Source organism: Peromyscus maniculatus, chromosome 10 (assembly GCF_049852395.1).
Source record: "Peromyscus maniculatus bairdii isolate BWxNUB_F1_BW_parent chromosome 10, HU_Pman_BW_mat_3.1, whole genome shotgun sequence".
NCBI classification, from domain to species: Eukaryota; Metazoa; Chordata; class Mammalia; order Rodentia; family Cricetidae; genus Peromyscus; species Peromyscus maniculatus.
In genome coordinates, this window is record NC_134861.1 from 97,968,716 (window position 1) to 97,986,224 (window position 17,509).

Sequence of the window (17,509 nt, forward strand, 5' to 3'; positions counted from 1 at the left end):
GATTTACATAAGCGTGAACAAAGTGTCGGCATTTTCGGAAAATTAGGATCCAAGTTTGCATACCTGGTCTGGACTTCAGTACAATCATTCCTTAGGAAACAGAAAGCGATGCCCACAAACACGGCCAGAATGATTGTGATAATCGCCTTTCAAAAAGATAATGGGGAAAAGAAAAACTTTCCATTAGGAATAGAAAGTATTCTATACATTGTGCATTGTTTAAGATCTGATCTCTCTGTGGTAGTATTGTGTTCCCCAAAATATTGTACACCCTAATAAACGTATCTGGGGTCAGAGACAGAACAGCCACAAAGGCTAGAAAATGGTGGCACTCACACCTTTAATCCTAGCATTTCAGAGGCAGAAATTCATGTGTTCAAGGATACAGCCAAGCATAGTGAATCACGCCTTTAATCCCAGGGAGTGGTGGTAGAAAGCATAAAGGTATATTAGACCAGAAACTAGAAGCATTTGGCTAGTTAAGCTTTTAGGTTTTGAGCAGCACAGTTCAGCTGAGATCCAATCAGACATGAGGATACAGAGGTTTCCACTCCGAGGAAACAAGATCAGCTGAGAAGTTGGCCAGGTAAGGTGAGCTGTGGTTTGTTCTGCATCTGATCTACCAGCATTCACCCCAATAACTGGCCTCAGGTTTGATTTTATTAATAAGACCTTTTAAGATTCATGCTGCATCTCTCCAATGAGAGAAATACTATATTTTGGGCAGAGTCCCTGCAAGAATATGAAACACACATGTTAATAGACTGCTTGTATGTTAAACTGAAGATTAAGGTCTCTGCAGTCTGAGGCTCTGAAAATACAGACCCTGGAAAAGCTAAGACTTCTCCCAGTGCTCCACCAGGAACGGCCAGTGAAGGGCTCAGTTCAGGTTCTGAAACATGGATGACACAGGGTGGAGAGAATGCAGGCACCTGGGGAGGTTAGGGGACAAACCAAAGTAAGAGACAAAAGTGTTCGCCTAAACTGAGACCTCAACTCTGGTGCAGTGAACATGTGCAGTTTCTACTTCAAGGGGTTTAAAGAACTCCGTCTTTCTTTACTCTAGTTAGAAACAAGTTCACCCCAGGCCAGGGGACAGCTCAGTGGCAGAGCCCTGCACAACAGACACTAGACCTAGCCCTGATCCCCTCAACTGCAAACCAAATAACAAAACTGAAAATGACTCACAACCCAGTTCCTGGCAGTGGGATCTTGTGTGCTAAGAAGGGGTAAGCTGGTTCTCACCTGTGTCACCTCTGGAAGTCTGTGCCTGTGTGGGAACGAGCACTATTGCTGTCACCACAGTGTTCAGACAGCGTCCTCTGGTCACCTGATGCCCCATTGCCCCTCATCTCTGTCACTGCTGCTCCATCAACCTCAGCCAGAGCGGCCTGTGCTCAAGTCTCATCTAAGCTGCCAACTCCTCCAGACCCTCATCTACCTCTGTCCAGTCAGTCTGTGCAGACAGTCACAAGGACCCGCACTGCTTTGGTTTGGGGTTAAAATGGCTTTAAAAGGTGCTTTACTTAACAAAGGATTAAGGCTACATGATGTTGTAACTTATTTAAAAGATTCTGTTATTCCTCTGATGATGTTTTAAAAGTAGAATATTATGATCTAAGGGAAAGCATCCTACCACGTAACTTGACAAATTAGAACTCAAAACACTAGGACTTAGAGATGAGGCTCATCAGTTAAGAGCACTAGCTGCTCTTGCAGAGGGCCTGAGATTCAGTTCCCAGCACCCAAATGGCCCCTACAACCTTCTGTAACTCCAGTTTCAGAGGATCTGATGTCTTCTGCTGGCCTCCATGGACATGCCTATGATGCATAAATATAGATGCACTCAAAACAGCCATACATAATAAATAAATGAATAAATAAATAAGTAAATAAATAAATAAATGATTTAGAGATTTAGACCTCAGTTCCTAACATTCCTAACACACACACACACACACACACACACACACACACACACACAAACACACACACACACACACACACACACACACACAAACACACACTTCTTACCTCATACTGCCTCACTGTTGAACAATGAGTAACACAATTTGATGGAATGTAACTCACTTTTTTCCAGTTGTATTGAATCTTTTTTTCCAAAAAGAATGGATATAAAAATGCCTCTTTTATGACATAAATACCCAAGAAAAGACCAAAAAGTGTCTGGAGCAACTGACAGTATAACTCAAATGGTAAGAATATTCACATACATGCAGGGAAGGAAGCAACATTGAAATATGAAAAGGGAAGCACACATGTTAAGAAGTAAGTAGTTTCATTATAGCCAACCACTCACGACCTTTCAGTGTTCAAGAGAAACTAAATTCCTGAGAGTAAATAACAACACACTAACAGCAGAACTGACTATAAGTTCTGGTTCACAGGGACAGGGATGCAGGTCCATGGTAGAGTGATTGTCCTCTCATGGCTGAGGCCCCAGGATCAAACACTAACACAGCAGATTCCTCAACATCATGAAATTAATATAAATGAATAAGTGATGGCCCAGTGAGCTGGAAGAACCACATTTCTGTGTGACATTCATGTCAAAATAATAGAAAATCTTGAGGCATGATGATCCTTGTTACAGAGCCGGTTTAAAGAAAAGTGGAACCTCACTTCCTCCCAGTTCCCAGTCAGCTGACAGGGAAGAGCACTGTTCAGTCCAGTCACTATCTGTGTGTGAACTGCACTCTGAGTGGCTTCTGCTTTCACACTGGACTCCAATAAGGAACAGCACTCTGCAATGGACTCATCTCTCAGGCAGTGCATGCACAGGCTCCTCAGAGGGGATCAATAGCCCTGTTTCCTCATCCCATGATTTCAACTACAGATCAACCCCCTTTCCCTCCCCAGTCACCTCCACCCTTCCTACTTAAACTTTCTCCAAAGTCCATCCTGTCATCTGACATGCTACAATTGTATCTGTTTATTCAGTTACCATCCATCCACCCCATGAAAAGTTACAGCAGGACAAAAGCCTTTGACTCCCTTACTCATTCCTGGACATAAGCTTGTTCGATGCACTGGTGAATTAGACAGGTGTGAAGAACTCCCAGGTGTGCTGAATTTCTTGTTGATTTCCCTGAATTAAATTTCCTACTGAGATTAGTCATTATAGTTCCTCTAAATACAAAACAACCACTAAAAATGTTGTCTGTAAGTAAAAAATTAATCATGTTCTACTTGCTTTATTGAATATATGCCGAGTGGAAATGATAAATATATGGAACAGTAGAAGACAAATGTGACCTGAAGTAGACTGACTCAGAAACAAATTGTTCCTACTTGAGTTTTTCACAATACAATTAAAATAGTTCATCAGATTACCTGAATCCTAGTGTCAACTGGAAAACCATAGTAATTTTTGAATAAATGAGACATATTCCATCTGAGTTGATGCCAGAAAGGGGTGACACACGTGATCTCCTCCAAGGATGAGCTCCTCCCTGTCCTCTGTTCCCCCAAGAGTGGATCCAGTTCAGTTCTCATTTCTCTGTATAAGGAGGACTGGGCATACATATTGGCTAATTTTTCTGTGACTTGGTGCCGTCTCTCAGAAAGTTCTGTATATTTGTCAGCTTTGGGATAAAAGTGGATAAAGACAAGAAACAGACAGTAATTTAACTGATTTTTCTGAGACACTTTTCATGAATAACACACACATTATGTACCAGTTTTTCTCTGAGACAGTCTCATGTACCCTAGGATGTAGCATAAGTCTTAAAGAGTCTTATTAACAAAAAGAAACCCAGAGCCAGGTATTGGGGTGAATGCTGGAAGATCAGAGAAGCAGAACAAGCCACAGCTACCTCACCTGGCCAACTTCTCAGCTGATCCTGTTTCCTCAGACTGGGAGCCTCTGAGTGCTTATCCAAAGGAATCTCAGCTGAACTGCTTCTAGAAAGACTGAAAGCTTAACCAGTCAAAAGCTCCTAGTTTCTGGTCTTCATGCCTTATATACCTTTCTGCTTTCTGCCTGGGATTAAAGGCTCACTTTCTGGGATTAAAGGCATGAGTTACCATGCTTGGCTATTTCCACTGTGGCCTTGAACTCACAGAGATCCATGCCTCCAGAAGGCTAGGATTAAAGGTGCCACCATATTCTAGCCTCTGTATCTAGTGGCTGTTCTGTTCTCTGACCCCAGATAAGTTTATTAGGGTTCACAATATTTTGGGGAACACAATTCCACCACAGTAGACTTGCCTCAAAGTTTGCTAAAAAGCCAAGGGTGACCTTAAAACTTCTCCAGGTCCTCCTGTGTCTGTCTCAAAGGCTAAGATGACAGACATGCACTTCACACACAGTTATGTGGTGCCAGGGACCAAAGGCATGTACATGCAAGGCAATGATGCTACCAGATGACGTACATCTTCAACCCACCAATTTTGAGCATAATAAAATTACCCCTGTGTAAGTCCTTAACAGATTAGAAGAGTGTCCCTCACTGACCTGACTACTGTCATTATCCCATGGATACAGCAATGTGAATGACCTCTTCCCATCTGGACCCCAAGTCTTCACAAAGTCTTCCTTCCCTTTGTAACATAAAAGTCTGGTCCCTACTTTCTACCATATGTGAATGTATATGCAAATGTAAAAACTGCCAAGTATCATGTTTTTTAAATATTATAAACAAAGCCAGGCATCGTGACATAACCCTGTAATACCTACATTTGGGAGGTGAGGTAGAAAGAGCACACATTTAAGGCCAGCCTGGCTACATAAGCAAACCACATCTAAAACAATAACAAGGATAATATGACAAACAATAAGTACATTTACTTTCTAACAGAAATTTCCTTTACAAGTTACAGTATCATATAAATGGTCTATTATAATTTAAATATAAAACACCAAGCACAACAGACAGAAAACACTATTAGCTAATTTTAGGACACTGAATTAACATGTAAAGCTACTATCTAAAGAACCACATTACTGTGTTATAATAAAATCCGTTAGGCAAAATATCTGACTCTAAAAGATTCACATACCAGAGGTAGACGGACCCAGCGGCGGCAGCCAACAGGGACATTCAGGGCCGTTGGCAGCCGGCAGAGACATACAGGCCCAGTAGCGGCCCACAGAGGTAAACGGGCCCAGCAGCAGTGATGAGCAGAGGTAGGTAGGCCCGCAGCGGCAGCCGGCAGAGACATACAGGCTCGGTGGTGGCCTGCAGAGGCAGACAGACCCAGCAGCAGCTGACAGGGACATACAGGCCCGGCGGCGGACCGTAGAGGTAGACAGGCCCGGCAACAGAGACAAGCAGACGCAGCGTGGAACAGGGACGGGCCTAACCCCAACACCCGGGGAAGAAGCTATCTCCGTGGGACAGAACCAGAACAAATCTGAACACTCCGTCTGAGGACAACCCAGGGCCCAAATGCTGATCCTGTGAAACCCAACAACTTGGAGGTGTTGGTGAGACTACCCTGCTCAGCTGAAACCCATATGGGAGAGGATTCAGATGCCTACAGTTTGAAGTCTGAAGAAACAAGATCAGCTGAGGAGTTGATGAATGAACAAATAGTGACCTGGGAACACAGAAGAAGGTGCTGCCTAGCCACCAAACCACATCACCAGAATCATAAATATATAATTCACCGACTGAGATCAGCTGCCCCTGAAGAAATAGCCCAATAGCACCAATTTAACCAAGAACCCCTACTAAACCAAGACTAAAAATTAGAACAAGAGAGGCACTCTCAGACACAGACACCACCTGCACCGCACAGAGGAAGAGATGAGTAGACACCAGTGCAAAAATACAGGCAACAATGTAAAGACCTATATGGCAACATCAGAACTTAGTGATTCTACACCTGCAAGACCTGAACATACCAAAACAGAAGAAACAGAAGAAATCAACCCTAAAAATGACTTTAAGAAGATGATAGAGGCCCTTAAAGAAGAAATAAAGCATTCCCTCAAAGAGGAAATAAAAACTTTCCTTAAAGAGGAAATGAAAAACTCCCTTAAAGAGGAAATAAAAACTTCCCTTAGAGAGGAAATGAAAAACTCCATTAAAGAGGAAATAAAAAACTCCCTTAAAGAAATGGAAGAAAAAACAAACAAAAAATGGGAAGAAATCAAATCAAGCCAAGAAAAAGCAATTAAACAGATGAAAGAAACATTCCAAGATCTGAAAAATGAATTTGAGACAATAAAGAAAACACATGCTGAGGGAATGCTAGAAATAGAAATCCTGACAAAACGAACAGGAACTACAGAAACAAGCATAACCAACCGATTGCAAGAGATGGAACAGAGAATCTCTGACACTGAAGACACAATAGAGAAAATAGATTCATCTGTCAAAGAAAACACTAAAGATAAAAATTCGTAACACAAAACGTCCATGAAAGTTGGGACACCATGAAAAGACCAAACCTAAGAATAATAGGGATAGAAGAAGGAGAAGAATACCAACTCAAAGGCACAGAAAATATATTCAACAAAATCATAGAAGAAAACTTTCCTAACCTAAAGAAAAAAATACCTATGAAGATACAAGAAGCTTACAGAACACCGAATAGGCTGGATCCAAACAAAAAGTCCCCTTGCCACATAATAATCAAAACACTAAACACACAGAATAAAGAAAAAATATTAAGAGCCGCAAAGGAAAATAGACCAAGTAACATATAAAGGCAACCCCATCAGAATAACACCAGACTACTCAATAGAGACTATGAAAGCTAGAAGATCATGGAAAAATCTCATGCAGACACTAAGAGACCACGGATGCCAACCCAGACTATTATACCCAGCAAAACTCTCAATCACCATAGGCGGAGTAAACAAAATATTCCAGGATAAAACCAGATTTAATCAATACCTGTGGCCGGGCGTTGGTGGCGCACGCCTTTAATCCCAGCACTCGGGAGGCAGAGCCAGGCGGATCTCTGTGAGTTCGAGGCCAGCCTGGGCTACCAAGTGAGTTCCAGGAAAGGCGCAAAGCTACACAGAGAAACCCTGTCTCAAAAAAACCAAAAAAAAAAAAAAAAAAAAAAAAAAAAAAAAAAAAAAATCAATACCTGTGCACAAACCCAGTCCTACAGAAAGCACTAGAAGAGAAAAATCCAACCCAAAGAAGCTAAACACATCCATGAAAAATCAAGCAATAGATAATCCCACACCAACATACACCAAAGAAGGACAACACAACACAACCACAAAAAATAACAGGAATTAGCAATCACTGGTCATTAATATCCATCAATATCAATGGTCTCAACTCACCTATAAAAAGACATAGGCTAACAGAATGGATAAGAAAACAGAACCCATCCATCTGCTGCATACAAGAAACACACCTTAACTTCAAAGACAGACACTACCTCCGAGTAAAGGGCTGGGAAAAGGCTTTCCAAGCAAATGGACCTAAGAAACAAGCTGGTGTAGCTATCCTAATATCTAATAAAATAGACTTCAAACTAAAATCAATCAAAAGAGATCAGGATGGACATTACATATTTATCACGGGAAAAATCCACCAAGATGAAGTCTCGATTCTAAACATTTATGCTCCAAATACAAAAGCACCCACATTCATAAAAGAAACACTACTAAACTTTAAAACGCACATCAAACCCCACACATTATTAGTGGGAGATTTTAACACACCACTCTCACCAAAAGACAGATCTACCTGACTGAAACTTAACAAAGAAATAAAGGACCTAACAGATGTTATGACTCAAATGGACCTAATAGATATCTACAGAATATTCCATCCTAACACAAAAGAAAATACCTTCTTCTCAGCACCCCATGGAACCTTCTCAAAAATTGACCACATGCTTGGACACAAAACAAATCTCAACAAATACAGAAAAATTGGGATAACCTCCTGTATCTTATCAGACCACCATGACTTAAAGTTAGACCTCAACAACAACAAAAATTATAGAAAACCCACAAACTCATGGAAACTGAATAATGCCCACCTGAGACATCAATGGGTCAAGGAAGAAATAAAGGAAGAAATTAAAGATTTCCTAGAATTCAATGAAAATGAAAGTACAACATACCCAAACTTATGGGACACTATGAAAGCAGCGCTAAGAGGAAAATTCATAGCTCTAAATGCACACATAAAGAAGATGGAGCAATCCCATACCAATGAATTAACAGCACAACTGAAAGCTCTAGAACAAAAAGAAACAAACTCACCCAGGAGAAATAGACGCCAGGAAATAATCAAATTGAGGGCTGAAATCAACAAAATAGAAAACAAGAGAACAATACAAAAAAATCAATGAAACAAAGAGTTGGTTCTTTGAAAAAATCAACAAGATAGACAAACCCCTAGCCAAATTAACCAAAAGGCAAAGAGAGAGCACCCAAATTCACAAAATCAGAAATGAAAAGGGAGACATAACAACAGACAACGGGGAAAGTCAGAGAATCATCAGATCATACTTCAAAAACCTGTAAGCCACAAAAATGGAAAACCAGGAAGAAATGGACAATTTTCTGGATAAATACCACATACCAAAATTAAATCAAGACCAGATAAACCATTTAAGTAGACCAATAACCCCTAAAGAAATAGAAACAGTCATCAAAAGTCTCCCAACCAAAAAAAGCCCAGGACCAGATTGTTTCAGGGCAGAATTCTACCAGACTTTCAAAGAAGAACTAATACCAATCCTCTTCAAAGTGTTTCACACAATAGAAACAGAAGGAACACTACCAAACTCTTTTGATGAGACTACAATTACCCTGATACCCAAACCACACAAAGTTGCAACAAAGAAGGAGAACTACAGACCAATCTCCCTCATGAACATTGATGCAAAAATACTCAACAAAATATTGGCAAACTGAATCCAAGAATACATCAAAACAATCATCCATCACAACCAAGTAGGATTCTTCCCAGGGATAAAAGGATGGTTCAACATACGAAAATCAGTCAATGTAATACACCATATAAACAAACTGAAAGAAAAAAACCACATGATCATCTCCTTAGATGCTGAAAAAAGCCTTTGACAAAATCCAACACCACTTCATGATAAAGGTCTTAGAAAGATCAGGAATACAAGGAACATTTCTAAACATAATAAAAGCAATTTATAGCAAGCCAACAGCAAACATCAAATTAAATGGAGAGAAACTCAAAGCAATACCACTAAATTCAGGAACAAGACAAGGCTGTCCACTCTCCCCATATTTATTCAATATAGTACTAGAAGTTCTAGCTAGAGCAATAAGACAACAAAAGGAGATCAAAGGGATACAAATTGGCAAGGAAGAAGTCAAACTTTCACTATTTGCAGATGATATGATAGTATACATAAGTGACCCCAAAAACTCTACCAGGGAACTCCTACAGCTGATAAACTCCTTCAGTAAAGTGGCAGGATACAAGATCAACTCAAAAAAATCAGTAGCCCTCCTATACACAAGCGATAAAAGGGCTGAGAAAGAAGTCAGAGAAACATCACCCTTTACAATAGCCACAAATAATATAAAATACCTTGGGATAACACTAACTAAACAAGTGAAAGACCTTTTTGATAAGAACTTTAAATCTCTAAAGAAAGAAATTGAAGAAGATATCAGAAAATGGAAGGATCTCCCATGCTCATGTATAGGTAGGATTAACATAGTAAAAATGGCAATCTTACCAAAAGCAATCTACAGATTCAATGCAATCCCCATCAAAATCCCAACACAATTCTTCACAGACTTGAAAAGAAAAATACTCAACTTCATATGGAAAAACAAAAGACCCAGGATAGCTAAAAGAATCCTATATGATAAAGCAACCTTTAGAGGCATCACCATCCCTGACCTCAAACTCTACTATAGAGCTATAGTAATAAAAACAGCTTGGTACTGGTATAAAAACCGACATATGGACCAATGGAATCGAATTGAAGACCCTGACATTAATCCATGCACATAGGAACACCTGGTTTTTGACAAAGGAGCCAAAACTATGCAATGGAAAAAAGAAAATATCTTCAACAACTGGTGCTGGCATAACTGGATCTCAATATGTAAAAGATTACAAATAGATCCATATCTGTCACCATGCACAAAACTCAAGTCCAAGTGGATCAAAGACCTGAACATAAATCCAGTTACACTAAACTTAATAGAAAAGAAAGTAGGAAGCACTATTGAATGCATTGGCACCGGAGACCTTTTCCTAAATAAAACACCAACAGCACAGACCCTGAGCACAACAATTAATAAATGGGACCTCTCAAAATTGAGAAGCTTTTGCAGGGCAAAAGACACAGTCAATAAGACAAAAAGACAGCCAACAGAATGGGAAAAGATCTTCACCAACCCCACATCTGACAGAGGATTGATCTCCACAGTATATAAAGAACTCAAGAAACTAGACATCAAAATACTGAACAGTCCAATTAAAAAATGGGCTAAAGAGCTAAACAGAGAATTCACAAAACAACAAACTACAGATGGACTGAAAGACATTTAAAGAAATGCTCAACATCCTTAATCATCAGAGAAATGCAAATCAAAACGACTCTGAGATACCACCTGTCAGATTGGCTACAATCAAAAACACCAATGACAGCCAATGTTGGAGAGGATGTGGAGCAAAGGGAACACTCCTCCACTGTTGGTGGGAATGTAAACTTGTACAGCCACTGTGGAAATCAGTATGGCAGTTTCTCAGAAAATTAGGAATCGAACTACCTCAAGACCCAGCCATCCCACTCTTGGGCATATACCCAAGGAATGCTGATTCATACCATAAAGATACATGCTCAGCTATGTTCATAGCAGCACTATTTCTAATAGCCAGAACCTGGAAACAACCTAGATGTCCATCAATGGAAAAACGGATGGAAAAAATGTGGTACATATACACAATGGAGTACTACTCAGCAGAGAAAAACAATGAAAGCATGAAATTTGCAGGCAAGGATGGAACTAGAAAAAATCATCCTGAGTGAGGTAACCCAAACCCAGAAAGACAGTCATGGTATGTACTCACTCATAACTGGATTCTACTTATAAAATAAAGAACAATCAGACCACAGCCCATAGAACCATAGAGGATATATATATAGTATGGAGGTCCCTAGGACGACTGTGGCTTATAATAAATTTTGGTTCTACTCAATTATTGAAAAAAAATAGCCAATTGAATGGAAACATATGAACTATGAACCAAAGGCTGAGGGGGCCCCAGCTGGATCAGGCCCTCTGAATAGGTGAGACAGTTGATTGGCTTGATCAGTTTGGGAGGCAACTAGGCAGTGGGACCAAGTCCTGTGCTCATTGCATGAGTTGGCTGTTTGAAACCTGGAGCTTATGCAGGGACACTTGGCTCAGTCTGGGAGGAAGAGACTGGACCTGCCTGGACTGAGTCTACCAGGTTGATCACAGTCCTTGGGGGAGGATTTGCCCTGGAGGAGGTGGGAATGGGAGGTGAGGGGAGGTAAGGGGGAGGGGGGAAAATAGGGGAACCCATGGTTGACATGTAGAACTGAATGGTATTGTAAAGTAAAATAAAAAATTGGTAAATCAAAAAAAAAAAAGATTCACATACCATCATGGCCTTCTTCCTTTGTGTCTAATATAGCAGAGAAACCTCCATTAATGATGTCCAGGAAGAAGTCTGCAGGGTTGTTGTGGGAATCATATTCATAACCTACAAAGAAGTTGGCCATGAACACAAACCTGAGGACACTCTTCAGAGAGTGGGATGGGGAGGGGAGACAGAATCTAAGAGCTTCTTCCTCTTCTTGCCTCCCCCACTAACTTATCCTTTCCTCTTGCAAATACACTCATAATATTTCAAAAATATCTGCTTCCCAGTACAATATAAACATATATGTACATACACATTTATGAATATAGATGTATGTTGATGTGCATGTTCTACATACATATGAAACAATCTTTTGAATTTGGCCTAAATTTTTATTGGACTCCAAAGACTCACAAACATTTACACTATTAAATGACAAAGATTAATCAAAAACAAAGAGTGATACTGAGAGCTGCTGGTACAATGGCTTTTACAGTGGCCACAAGAATATACAGCAGATGGCAATTAATAATTCAGGTGTCAACCCTCCAGATGAATAACTCTCTGATGGAGGAATCTCGCTAAGCAAGGCTCATGGCTCCAGACTCTGAAAGCCAGGTGCGTCTGTCTGTAATTTCTCTCATGTGCCACTATGTTTCTTCCCTAAAAACAGCTGTGGGTGTTCTCCCCAGTGCCTATGACACTGTTGCTTCTGTCTGTAATTCCACATGTGCAAAAACATCTGTGGTATCTCCCCAATACCTGCACTCTAATATGTAATCTCATATAATATGTACCAGGATATCATGATCACCTCAATCTTATGGTCACTTATATCTGTGGACTGCCTGAAGATCACTCATCATTAAGCTGTATAATTTTGATATGTAGAAAATATACTAGGATATGCTTCAAAATTAGATCTATTATTCCATGAGACTGTAAGACACTTAGGCCCTGTTTTTTATCACTAGCACAGACTTACATAAAGAAAACAGCAATTTCTTCTCAGTTCTAAGACATGCTACATTCAATTGGCTGAATTTAAGCCTCAGAGCAAATTCAAACTAGACTGAATGCTTCCTAAGATAAACCTCCAGAGAAAATACACAAGGTATTCCCGGGTGTCTATTTGTAGAACCAAGGCCAGACACAAAGCAACATTGGTGCCAGTTCCATGCTTGATAAGACTGGCTGATAAAGATCTACTCCCTAAAAAATTCCTCAGCAGCTTGTCTCACTGGGCACTGTGCCCCTGGCCTCAGGTTACAGCCTGAACCTTTCATCTGGGCATTGCCATGGTTAATCACGCCCTCATATGTAACTTGCTTTACTTTCCATGGGATGTATATAAGGGGAGACAGAACCAAGAAAGAGGGAGAGGCTAGAGAAAAATAAAGAAAACTCCTCAGTATGTGTGTGAATCTGATTCCCTCAGAAAAATAAGAGTTATTCCTAAGTCCTACTACTCTGAAAGTATTCTTTTTGCAACCCTGGATGCAGTTCAGGGAGTTGGTCTCTCAGGTTGCTAGAGAGTAATCAAAAGCAAATATTTAAACCTATATTTGGAGATACATTATCCATAACTATTATTCCTATTTCGCTAAAATGAAACTGACAGCATGAAACATTAAAAAATATTTCATCATCAAATCTAACTATGAAAAAAAAAACAGGCAGGCACAAAAACATGAGTCCACAGAAGCCAGACTTAAGCCAGTCTAGCCCCTAGGCACTGCCTAAACCTGAAATGCAAAGTTACTACTGACTTAAGTAACATCTCCACAGCTCCTCAGAGTCAGATCACACTAGGGGAAAACTGAAAACCACCATCTGCTACCTGAGCAAGAACAGGATGATGCTGGGCTTTCCAAAGCTGTTCCAGTGACAGATAACTGGACTTGAGGCCGGCATGTTAATTAAGAGGGTCACCACAACTGGGAAACAGGACAAGAAGCTCAGGAAAAAATACTGTAACCCAGGCGTGACACAGGACAGCAGAAAGAAAAGAGACCTGAACAACAAGCCTGAGTTGCACAACTAACAGAATCCTGTCACCAAACTAACCAATGTATTTAAAATGGAGAAACCCACACACAGTAAGTCTGAAGGAAGGTCAAGCAGTACTCCTGGGAAGCCCTGTTCTCGTCCCAGATCCCGAGAATGAAGGAGCTCTCACAGCAAAAGCCAGCCATACCTGCAGATTTGAAGTACTCCAATGCCTTTTGTGCAGGCCCATGATACATGACTTTTCCTGAGGCCACTAAGGTGAGGCTATCAAAAAATCTGAAGATGGAGTATTGAGCCTGATTAATGGAGAAGATGACTGTCTGTCCCCTCATAGATATCCTAAGTTTAAAGAGGGAAAAATCATAAGTCAATGGAACATCGAAAACTTGAAATTCTCAACAAAATATTTTATTCCTGAAGTTATACTCTCTGTTCCCGTTTCAGCTTGAATTTTCCTTAAAAACATCTCCTCTCACTTGTATTACGCACCTGATAGATGTAGATGAATTTCTAAACAGTCTTATTAAATAAGAAACACAGAGCCAAATACAGGGGTAATTGCCAAAGAGATCAGAGCAAATAGCCACGACTAGCCTTAGCTTACCACCACACAGTAACTTCCCCAGAGAGAGCTTCTTCCTGTCTGACCTGTGTTTTTATTGCCTTCCTGTTCTGCCTTCTCATTGGCTCTAAGCCCAGCCACATGACTTCCTCATCACTGCCTGTCTATACAGACCTCCAGGTCTCTACGGTTGGTGCTGGGCTTAAAGCTGCGTTTCACCACACTTGGCTGTGTGCTTGACCACACAGGGACTCTGTCTGCCATTTGATCAGATTAAGGGTGTGTGCTACCACCACCTGATCATTGGTTTAATTCCTGAACTACCATTTCAGGAAGTCATATCTTCTGTTAGGAGAAACAATAACCCAAAACACTCTTTAAAACTGATTTGAGCCGGGCGGTGGTGGCGTACGCCTTTAATCCCAGCACTTGGGAGGCAGAGGCAGGCAGATCTTTGAGAGTTCGAGGCCAGCCTGGTCTACAGCGTGAGATCCAGGAAAGGCACAAAGCTACACAGAGAAACCCTGTCTCGAAAAAACCAAAAAAAAAAAAAAAACTGATTTGAAAACACATTTATAAAAGCTGGGTATGGTGGCATATGTGTCCTGGACTGACCAGCTCATCTACCACCCAGGCACACATCCAGGGCTTTGAGTTTGCCCAACCCATCATCTACCCCATCTGTGACCTGCTGTAGTACATGTAGGGAATAGTGATCCTGAAGATCCATAGCTGCAGGATCTCCATGACTCAGGGTAGCAGCAGGATATCCCAGAGGAGTTTCAGTGAGGGTCCTGCATTGACAGTTTACCAGAAACCAGAAGCCTTGAACCTCACCAACAACTGGTTATACAAGTAAAGCTGTTTGGACAGAAGGGTCTGCTCCATGATGTGCTGCAGCTCCCAGTGCCACTAATACAAATGAAGAGGTGATGGGGAGGCGGGAGACAGAGGAGTGAATGTTTGCTTCTGTTTCTTTTATTCTCAGCAGGACAAGTGGTTGGTAGCAACAAGATAAGGAGCAGAATAATGACATAACAGCTGACTGTTTTCCCTGTCAGACTGTTAATGAATCACAAAAGGAAAAATTGTAATTTCATGTGACATAACCCAGAACCACCAGCATGATTAGATGATCAAGATTCAAGCCAGGGAAGTGAGATGGATCATTGGGTAGAGACACTTGATGCCAAGTCTAAAGACCTAAGTTCAGTTCCTAGAACCCTATTGGTGGAAGGTGAAAGTCAACTCATTGAGTTGTCCTCTAACCTCTACAGGTATGCTACACATGTACACACACACACACACACACACACACACACACACCACACACAATAAAAAAATGTTAAAAAAAAAAAGTATTCTACCACTAGGATGCACTTCCAGGAGTGTTGGGGACCAAGGAGAACACAGCATATCAGGCCTGAGTCTGCTCCAGAACACTGGGAAGAACCACACTTAGGATGACCCCATGCGATGCACTAAGACTAGCCATGGCGTGAGACACAGGGACAGAGAAGCGTTCCATACTGAAAATGACAAGAACTTGATCTTAGAGTGTCCTGAAGCAGACAGGAGAGGGGACAGACAGGGAGGGTGTGACACCTGAGGAGTCTACAGTTTAGAAGGTGACAGGGACCCAGGTGTTGACTTCCTCACTGGGAAGGTGCAATGTTGGATGATATGGTTCTTGGAGGGATGGGCAGGAGTGTTTAGGGTGATGGACCATGATGTCAGAACAAAATAAAGAACAAAAGGAAGGAAGGACAGACAGAGAGTGCAGTAGAGTTCAACAGCCTGGAGCCCAGGTCATGGGAATGGGACAGTCCTTGTACGGTTCTTGGGGTTATTCAGTGTGAAACTCTTATTAATTTTTAAAATGAAAAATACTTGCCAGGCGGTGGTGGTGCACGCCTTTAATCCCAGCCCTTGGGAGGCAGAGGCAGGCAGATTTCTGTGAGTTCGAGGCCAGCCTGGGCTACCAAATGAGTTCCAGGAAAGGCGCAAAGCTACATAGAGAAACCCTGTCTCAAAAAACCAAAAAAAAAAAAAAAATCTGTTACATTTTTTTCTATAAATGTTTCAGCTGCAGACTTCTTTCTTGAGAGAAGGAAACATCACTTCTTTTAGTTCATTCTTCCCCAGGTTCAGGACCCAGACCTTGGGAATCATTCCCTCAGCCACCACATCCAGGGCTAATCCCCGAGATAATGCTATGTATTCCATCTTCAAAGCACTCCATAACACACCATTCCCTAGCTAAGGAACCCGCATATCTCAGCTCCCTACTGACATCTTTACATCCCCATGATGCAGCTGCACAACCTTCTCCATGACGCATGCTCTGCTCTAAACTCAGAAGCCTTCCCACATCCCCTGCCATGGAAACCTTAGTCCTTACAGTGGCCCCGGTGGTCCAGGCAATCTACATCCAACCCAAACAAACCCCTCGCTTCATCTGTGAATGTGGAGGGCTGAATCGTGTCCTTCCAAAGACTCATTGGTTGAAGTCCTCACATCTAAGAATTTAGAATGTGGTTATAATGTGGTTTAAAGACTCTTGAAGGCAAGAGTCTTTAAAATGGTAATTAAGTTTAAATGAACTTACTACTGTGTACTAGTGGTGTACTAGTGGTGTCCATTTAAGGGAATAGGGCATAGACACATAAAGAGGAAGGAGACACTATCCACAGCTCAGTGACCCAGGCCTCAGAAGACACAGTCTGTGGAAACATTAATATGTGGCTTCCAGAATCCATAACTGTAATAAATTTAACTTCTATCAAGTCACCCAGTCTGTCTTTAGCAGTGCACTAGCAACTTTCCATCCCCTCAGGCTACTGGGTTCTTGTCAGCTAGGTCTATTTAATGTTCCAGACACAGCAAACATGCTTTGCCTCAGAACAAATGCATTTTCCCTCTGTACAGCGCTCTGTTCAGATCTCACTCACTCATCCCCAGCTCACTTGTCGCATGCTTGAGGGTTATGGGGACATTTATGTAAAGCAGTGCTCCACCTTCACCACAGCCATCTTTCCCTAGGCTCTTGTCTCATTGTTCTTGATGTGTTTTCCTTGTTAACTGAAGTTTCCCTCTAATGAACAAAGAAGAAATTCTGATGCTTACTTCTGAATCTCCTGCACCAAACACACACAAGTGACCAAGTATTGAGTGAATAAAACTTAATGCTCCTTTAGCACTTACCTTCTCAGGACCGAGATGATATCTGTCATAGTGCTCAAGTCTAAACCAGTGGTGGGATCATCCAAGAACAGAATGGGATGCTCGGCGACCAGCTCCATTGCTATACTGGTCCTTTTCCTGAGCTCCTTAGATCTAGGCTAGAGCACCAACAACCATCATTATCAACAAGAACTCCCAAAGT

General features: G+C 41.3%; 2 protein-coding genes across 6 annotated transcripts in view; both read right to left on the bottom strand.

Annotated features, from left to right (window-relative positions):
- Positions 1 to 17,509, bottom strand: part of LOC102918786 (ATP-binding cassette sub-family G member 3-like) — a 184,310-nt gene that overhangs the window by 142,567 nt on the left and 24,234 nt on the right. The gene's annotated exons all lie outside the window — the stretch shown is intronic.
- Positions 1 to 17,509, bottom strand: part of LOC102923512 (ATP-binding cassette sub-family G member 3-like) — a 70,414-nt gene that overhangs the window by 28,622 nt on the left and 24,283 nt on the right. For all 5 annotated transcript variants that reach the window (XM_076546850.1, XM_076546851.1, XM_076546854.1 and 2 more), the window contains 5 exons: positions 17,329 to 17,465; positions 13,750 to 13,901; positions 11,571 to 11,672; positions 3,355 to 3,605; positions 64 to 146 (listed from right to left, as the gene is read on the bottom strand). In XM_076546850.1, the coding sequence (XP_076402965.1) occupies positions 64 to 146; positions 3,355 to 3,605; positions 11,571 to 11,672; positions 13,750 to 13,901; positions 17,329 to 17,465 (725 nt within the window). The remainder of the gene's footprint in view (positions 1 to 63; positions 147 to 3,354; positions 3,606 to 11,570; positions 11,673 to 13,749; positions 13,902 to 17,328; positions 17,466 to 17,509) is intronic.